The sequence below is a fragment of the Amaranthus tricolor genome, chromosome 12 (genome assembly GCF_026212465.1).
Source record: "Amaranthus tricolor cultivar Red isolate AtriRed21 chromosome 12, ASM2621246v1, whole genome shotgun sequence".
Taxonomy (NCBI): Eukaryota; Viridiplantae; Streptophyta; class Magnoliopsida; order Caryophyllales; family Amaranthaceae; genus Amaranthus; species Amaranthus tricolor.
In genome coordinates, this window is record NC_080058.1 from 5,508,348 (window position 1) to 5,517,359 (window position 9,012).

Here is a 9,012-nt window from a genome sequence, read left to right on the forward strand (position 1 = left end):
ACGTAACATCCAAGTAATTGTCAACATCAAAATAATATGCAAATTCATTACAAAATAATAAAGAAAATAAACCCTAAATAAAAAAAACCCTAACTCAAGTTCAAATTCAAATACCATAGTTATATTCAATTTCACACTTTACAATTTCATAATTTAAATTTATTAAAAAAATAATAAACCCTAAATTAAAGAAAAAACCCTAAATCAATAAACTTTAAGTTCAAATAGTTCTACATCGGGTTAATTTTGATTTAAGTTTAACTTCAACTAAATTTATTTTGGAGTCACAATGAACTTTTTGGAGTTCTTGTTGAGTTTTTCCACTTATATTGTTCTTTTGTGCTCATATACTGTATAAATTATAATAAAAGCAATTTAACATTAAAAATTATAAAAGTAATAATCCTTATACATGCTAATAAAAGTTACAACTTACAGCAAAAAAAAAAAAAAAAAAAAAAAAAAAAAAAAGAAAAGAAAAGAAACATGTTGAATTGATTCTGAAATGGGAATACTAGCTTATGCTGATTGCTGTGTATGCACACTTATCAGAAACTGAAACTACAATAGACATCCTTTTCCAGTTCTTGAGCTTAATTGATAACAAATTCTCCACTTGCATGGACCTGCTTCACTGTTTTCTCATATACATCCTCTTCTTCTTCTTCGACTTCTTCTTCTTCTTCTTCTTCTTCTGCTTCTTCATTATTTCCGTCTTCATTCTCACCCTCCCATCCCGAGACTGGCTTTGCTATTGGAGCCGGATTCCTTGCCTCGCTCACAATTTTCATGATCTCCTCTACGCTTTGTAGAGAAGCGAAGCTTGGGTTGCTCGGGTTATCTCTTTGGTAATACATGGCTTGAGCTTGTTCTGTTAGCTCTTTCGGGAGGTTTTTTAAGAACCATGGATGGCTTTTTATTTCCTTGACGCTAAGTCTCTGCATGTATCATGTGCAAGCGTTGAATAACGAAAAATTATATGATTTTTTCAGATTTATAGTTCTTTAATTTCGGATTATAATGAAATATCTCTGCTAGCAAGGGGTGAATCAAAAACATCCTCAACAAAAATTTAGTCATCTAGACGATCATCTAAATGATTACATCAGATAATCCTCAACAATATTGCTAATCACAAAATCACAACACTAGAATAACTGTTAGACTATATAACATATTCTAGGGCCTCAACCATCAACTTAAATTTTTAATTGAGTTGATTTTTTGACATGGTATCAGAGCATCCTCAACCATCAACGCATAGTGAAACCAAATCAAATGCAATCTACAAATTCATGTATGAGACGATCTCACCGTGAGACATGCCTCCTATTTGTGCTAACTAGCTCAATAATAGAAACTTTTATCTTATGAGGTTCTTATTTTGAGATGGTGAGACGGTCTTATACAAGACGAGCTGAATGCAATAACATCAAGAGGACTACAATAACATTCCATTAGCAAATAGCGGAAAAGGTTATGAACGATTTATATTTTTAGGTTGAGATAATAAAAATTTGAAATTAATAGAGGAAAACTGAGTCATGTGGACGACCATTAAAACTGATCAAACAGTTAACTTGAGCTACCAACTTACCCTAGCCGGATTGGTAGTAAAGATTCGAGAAAGCAAATGCCTGCAATCTTGTGATATGTGAACATATTCAGGGATTTTGTACTGGACAGCCATAATCCTCTACAAAGTAAATATAAACAGAACAGTTAAACACCGAAGCAAAACTACAAAATCAAAACTTATCTAAATGGTACGAAGTTAATAAGATTCTTACGGTAATTGTCTTCCTGAAGTTCTTCGGATCCTGAGGGTCTTCAAAGGGGTATGCTCCGACCAGCATAACATAGAGGGTCACTCCACAAGACCATACATCTGCCAACTGAAAATCGACAGTAGCTCAGAGTTTGTCAAAAGCCGCGCAGTTGAATACTAAAATCCGATAACATTTAGCTAGAGCCTAGAGGGATTATAGTTCTTACCGCCTGTTTGGTAAACGGTACTAAATGATAGGAATAATAATTAAAAGTTAATGTGCATAAAATCATTTCCATTCCCACCATTTAGTGCCGATTACCAAACGGGTCATTACAGTCTTGGTGTGCTTAAAATCCTTACATTTTGAAGGCCCGCAATCAATTTTATTGAAGGCGGTTAAGGGTATGAGAATACTCAAGGTCCTACGTCTTCTATTAGTGAGCACGGGCAAGATGAAGCACATCCCAGTGATGAGACTAATGGGAAAAGACAAAACTTTGGCCTTAACCATGGCCGAGACAAGAACAAGACTAAAAAAAAGCAAAACCAAAGATCATCATCATCATACCAACTGTATCTCGCTCATAGGAGCGCAAAACCAAAGATCATCATCATACCAATTGTATCCCGCTCATAGCAGCGCAAAACCAAAGATCATCATCATCATACCAACTGTATCCCGCTTATAGGAGCACAAAATCAAAGATCATTTTCTTAAATAATTTTATTTTCCTTTTAAAAAAATATTTTTGCCACCCCTTGTGTTTTAACATAAATAAATTCATAAATGGGCCACCAAGCTAATATTGCCATGAAGGTACATCAAACTTTCCTAAAGTGGATGCAGGTGGCTAAATGTTGACAATGACCAAAGATATTGTTCAGATGCATAATCAATCTCTACTAAGGTGCCCTCAAATATGCTTTACATTTCAAATAGCATTTCTTTTGGCTTATCAAACTATACTTCTATCAGGTCCGAACGTCCATATTTCGATGTGATCAAAGATTCAAATTTCTTTGGTTTTGGATAACAGGACAATATTAAATTGACTCATTGAATCATGTACATTTCTTATATAAGTGAAATCACAATTGATGTTTGCCACCAAGGTTCAATCGAAAACAACTTCTTTGTTAGTATCAACAAGTGCAAGGTTGTGTACATCCGACCCCTCCGTAAGTTGGAAACCATTTAATGACATGACCATCGATTAGCAAGGGCAAAGCGGGGTATCGCCCAAGGCCCCAAAATTTTTTTTGGGTCCAAAAATATATCTATATATATAAGATTGATATTAATTTGAATATAATTTAGGTATAATTTACATTTTTTGCCATGTAACATGAGTTATCAGAGCTTTTTAGTAAAATAATTAAAATATAAAGTATACAAAACAACTGGGGTATTATATTATTATTACGCCTTAAGTTTTTACTTTTTAGGGGTCTTTTTTATATTTCACAATGGGCCCAAAAATAAATGATATGACCCTGTTTAATAGCATTGGGGTAATGAAACTATTGATCTTAGCTTTGGGATTTTGACTTCTATATGCAAATTGCACACACACTGACATCAGTTATCCCTGCCTTGTTTAGTGATCAGAGATTCAGATATTCTGAACACAAAAAGGGAATAGAGATTCATTGACTTTTAGCCTATTGACATTACAATACATCCCCCTTAGAATAAGGCAATAACTGATGAAGATTCAATCTGCAGGCATTAAGGCTAAAGCTTCAAGAGGTATACCTAAATAATTGATCTAATAAATACAACATGGGCCAATCAACTTAGAGTTAACTTCATCATGTATTGAGTTTGCAGCAAATGTGAATTTGCATCATGTGGCCACATGGGTGGGTGCAGAATAGAGACTATGTAAGGGATCCATTAAGCAAAGTGAATGCATTTATTTCTCATTCAGCTAATCACCATATGTATTGTTATAATATTATCAACTAATGCTAAAAAATCTTGCATAAGGGAAAAAAATATTAGAACCCTTGCATCAGAAAAGGAATATCAAGGTTAAATCATCGGATCGCTTCGAAATCACTTCGCATATCGCTTTAATCATGTATTCAAATGTATTCTATAGCCAGATACTCAATTTGACCCTTTGAGTTTACACCTTAATACTCAAATATGTGAAAGCTTTTTGAGTCTTAGGATGCAAACAGAAAGAGACAAATGGAGTAATATAGAATTCAAATGTCATCTAAATTGATTGTCAAAACTTAATAAGGTTTAACCACATCAAATTATTATCATCAATACCTGTTATGCGAATCAAGATTTGTGATCCCGAAAAAAATTATCGATTCTTTTTCAATACAAGCCTAGAAGAAATATTAGATTGTTGGAAAATAACCCGCATGTAATCACATGTCTAAGAATTAGAGACAGGTTGACTATCACATAATATACTTGATAGGCTACTCCTTTTAATACCAATTGGTTTAATCGGGTTTGTGTGTAGCCAACTCTCCTCTTATGTGGTCTTGTACTCTTGTAGTATACAAATCCAATACCAAATTTATTTCAAGGACTCACCTTTCCATCATATTCTCGCCTCGAAAGAACTTCAGGTGCTATATATGCTGGAGTTCCTACCGTGGATTTAGGCCTTGAATGTAGAAGAGATGACTACAAAGTTTCGATGTTAACAATAAACAAATCAGTCAACTAATCAAATAAATTACTTACAAACAATTGATTAAGTCAAACAAACACATGATCCCATCAAAACCCACATGATTTAGAGTAATATCCTAATGTTAAGCTTCGTAGAATGAATTAATATGTTAAGATTAAACGAACCTTGGAATAACCAAAGTCACAAATCTTTAGACGAGGTGCAGCATTTCCATCCAACAATGTGTTCTCCAATTTCAAATCTCTATGACAAATTTGCTACAACAAAAATATAGTGCTTTGTAAGCTTTAGCATTAGTTTTATACCAAAATAAAAAGCTTAAATAATTAACAGTTAATAGTTGCTATATTTCTGTTTATCACACTATTCAATTCACAATTTTAATCGTAAATATCTTTAAAATTATAAGATAAAAAATATTTAAAAGTTAATATTACGAAAATATGCATTAAGACGAATCAAACAAGTCTCCTTGACTATATTTTACATTATACATAGAAAAATATATGCCAAATAAGATCAGTTGATGAATAATTGTTGCTACAAGAACTGTAGCAACTACTAAAATTCAAATGAAATATTAGATTTATTTACCATGGAATGGCAGTAGTTAACTCCAGAAATCAGCTGTTGGAAGAAATATCTAGCCTGGAAAAATTTAAAGGAACAAACCCAATAAGTATAGGGCACTTGCTACCAAGTAAAATATGTCAATCAGAATTAAGACATAGGAGCATTTAGCACATTTATTTGTTTCATTTGTGTCCATGATGGGGAATCATACATAAATAACAGAGATAATTATATCCACCCATTGTGTAAATTACTTATTTGATATACTCCAGTGTAAAATGGTTGAAATTTAGCAGAAAAGGACATTGTATTTGAGAAGAAAACAAATGGAGGATAAAAATAAATAATTAAGATAGAAAGAGAATATAAATTTGTGGATAATATAAATAAAATGAGAGGAACAAAGAAAGTAGTCAATAGAAATTCAATACCGTCAAAACCTTAATCTAGAAAGATTTGGAAAAATATCCAATCCAATAAATAAATAAAAATTTCCATAAAAAACACTACTGTTTTGTTCTGTTCAGGTGGGTTTGCCAAAATGTGCAAAATAAGAAAATAAGGTAAAATGAATAGGGCGTTTCAAAATAGAAAATAAGGCTAATATAAAGGTGTACAAGACTAGTGCACTGTGCACATAATTAACAAAGCACAGTGAAAATTAGGTAAAAGTGCTAAAAACAAAGTGGGGATTACTAAGTGTAGGAGACTAAATAATATGATCTTGAAGGTAAAGTGGGCTCCACTTTCAACAACACACAATGAAGGGTGCAAAAGTAGTAGCCTTGCAAACTCACTAGTATGGCCGTAGATTAATAAGGGTAGAGTGCGCCATCGTTTAGGATTTTAAATTTTTTTAGGGTCTAAAAAATATATTTTCATACAGTTAGTTTTTTGAGAGACTGTTTTTATAAGAGAAGTATCTTAGGCCCGGTCCATTAAAGATTAATATCTACTTATCGTGTTTTTAATGCCTACTTATATTATCTTTAATGCTTACTTATCGTATCCTTAATGTCTAATTTTAATATCTTAAATATCTACTTAATTATTCTTAATGTCTACTTATAATATTTTAAAAAATATATAATAGGCCGGCCCAATTAGAGATGGTTTCTCAAAGAGACCGTTTCTCACAAGAATTTGTGTTTTTCATATATAAGATTGAAATTAACTTAAACTAAATTTAGGTATACTTTACATTTTTTGCTTTGTAATATGAGTAATTAGGGAATATCAACAATACAAAATAAAATGAATATTATATTATGTATTATTTTAATCTTTTGCTTTGACGCTTAAAAATAAACTAAACAGCTATACAGTCACTAAAATGATAATATTCCTAGTAGAGTAGTAGTTATCATGAACAATCCACAAACAATTTTACTTTGCAAATCGTAACATTAAAGGTACATAATTTCTAAATGACTCCAAATTTAACAAGAAATTTCCAATTATGACATCATTACTAGATGGACACTTCCATTTGTCCTTGTAAGTCCATTATTGGATACTCAATAAGTGGATATAACTAATGCAAAAAAACTAGGATGAATTGCCTAATTATAAGTGGTTTGTATTCCTTAAAAATAATAAAAAGCCAAGCATGCAAAATCATTTTTTTTTTTAAGAAAAAACACTGCCAAATATGCCACTTCACTTTGTTTGTTGAGGCAAATTAAGCAACTACTTTTTTTTTCTTATATATTTAAAATATAATTAAAAAATAATAAGTCTTAAGAAATTAATTCATGAGGCAAATTAAGCAACGACTTTTTTTTCTTATATATTTAAAATATGTAGAGGCAAGATCACATGAAATTCAAAAACCAATTTATTTTCTCAATTACAATTTTATTACATTAAGTAGTTTTCACGTGAAATTATACATTGTAGTTCAGAAAAACACAACATTTTTTAAGTAAAATTATATACTGTTTGATTGAATATATATGCCTTGAAATCGATTTTAGTTTTTATTACATTAAGGAGTTATCACGTGTGTGAATATATATATATATATATATATATATATATATATATATATATATATATTAACACTAAAAAATTAAATATGGGGAAAATGTTTATTTTTTAATAGTGAGGAGTTCATCCCAATTTTAAAGTTCAAAGACTAAACCTTTACCTTTTAAGCTATTGACCCACAATTAGACATTAGTTAATATGCGTATAAGTTTTTTTTTTTTATCAATTTTCAAATCATTTTAGTGATAAATTGAAAATTTTGATCATAAAGCAATACTCACGTCTCTCTCGTTTTGGACTAATTATCATTTTAATTTATCTCGTTGATTTTACACCCTTTTCTATTTTGACAATAATCCAACTTTTTTTAAAATTTTATCAACAAACTTATATTTCTCTTATTTTTATCTCATTCTTAAACTCAAATTTTTCCTTTACACTATATTTTACTTAGGGACATTAAAAGTAGTTCATAATATTGCATTAATTAAATAGGACAAACCCTTCCCTTCATATAGAAGTATACATTGTAAAGTCTTTAATGGGCTACCCCAATTAATTATGAAGTGAAGTACTATGAAAATTTGTAATAGAAAAGGCCAAAAGTCAATAAAATAGAAAAAATTAAAATAAAACTTAGGAAATACTAAAAATTAATTAAAGGGAAAAATAAAAACCTCATCCTCGCTAAAACGACCCGCAGTGCAAATACGGTCAAAAAGCTCACCACCGGCCGCATATTCCATTACAATTCCCAGATGGGTTGGTGTTAAAACCACCTACATTAATTATTAATTATATTCAAATTAACCAGTTTTATTGAAAAAAAAATTTAATATGATGAAAAATAAGAAAAGTTTTTAAAAATCCCAAAAAATTACCTCCTTAAATCGAATAATATTGGGATGACGAAGCGACCTATGATTGATAATCTCTCTGGCCACATTTTCATCAATCTGAAAAAAATCAAACCCAGAAAAAATAAATTCAAAAAATAAAAAAAATTAACAACTGGGTATTTACGATTCTTATCAGAAAATCAAAACCCAGAACTTAAGATTTAGTTTAAAAAATTTTTAAAAAAAAATTTAAAAAAACCTTTTGACCACGCTCGATGTATTTCATGGCAACAAGTTCTTTGGTTTCCTTATGCCGCATAAGACGTGCAACGCCAAAATTACCAGCTCCTAATTGCTTAACTACTTCATACTTTTCCATTGTTATTGGTTGATGGACTGGTGGTATGAATTATTAATTTCTTTGAATCGTTTGAAATGGGTTTGTATTATTATGCAGTTGAAGAAGAAGAGGGGTAGAATCTAGGAAGCGAAAGGAGGGAAAAAGAAAGGCATTTGAGGTGGGTCCCGTTCAAATTGCAAAATGAGAGTGAACATTGAGTGTGCTATAAATAAGAAAATGCAACAGTGTGGGAAAACGAGAGTGATTAACTGATAACTAAGTGAACTATATTTTTTTTCTTGTTTTAATACGTTTAATATGTAAAATACTATCAAATAATGAATAATGTAAAAAAAAAAAAAAAAAACTAAAAAACGGAAGAAATAGTAGTTAAAGTGTAACTAATAAATGTCTCTAAACAAGGGCGTAATTAGTGAAAAAAATACCTTTAAAATAAATTACATTTTTAAGAAAATGTGGCGGTCTTATTACTTGATCCTCACACTTTTTAGAAAATTGTCAATAATGAAATAATTTTTGCTTCATCCACTAAAATTATATATACCTATTATTTATTTTTCATAAATCGAACTATTAGGTATATTTACTAAAATTAAATACACATATTATTTATATCCATTTTTAAAGCTTCTTTGTAAGTTAAAAAATTTGAAATAAACGATATTTAAAATTATTTTCAACAATTATAGAAGTACTTAATAGGTTAATTAGTTAAAAATAAATAATATTTAAATTTATCATAAATAGATTAAATAAAAATTAATTTATTTTTGATAATAAAAACAAAAGAAAGAGAAGAGGAGATTGGGAAGGATC

General features: G+C 30.1%; 1 protein-coding gene across 1 annotated transcript; it reads right to left on the reverse strand.

Moving 5' to 3' along the window:
• Positions 1-364: 364 nt before the first annotated feature.
• On the reverse strand, positions 365-8,434 carry LOC130828294 (serine/threonine-protein kinase SRK2H-like). The gene is made up of 9 exons (XM_057694193.1): positions 8,095-8,434; positions 7,878-7,952; positions 7,674-7,775; positions 5,029-5,082; positions 4,599-4,691; positions 4,332-4,424; positions 1,791-1,895; positions 1,598-1,696; positions 365-938 (listed from the first exon to the last, which is right to left on the reverse strand). Exons 1-9 carry the CDS (start codon positions 8,212-8,214, stop codon positions 594-596), a joined length of 1,086 nt encoding a protein of 361 aa, XP_057550176.1. The 5' UTR covers positions 8,215-8,434; the 3' UTR covers positions 365-593.
• Positions 8,435-9,012: the final 578 nt, after the last annotated feature.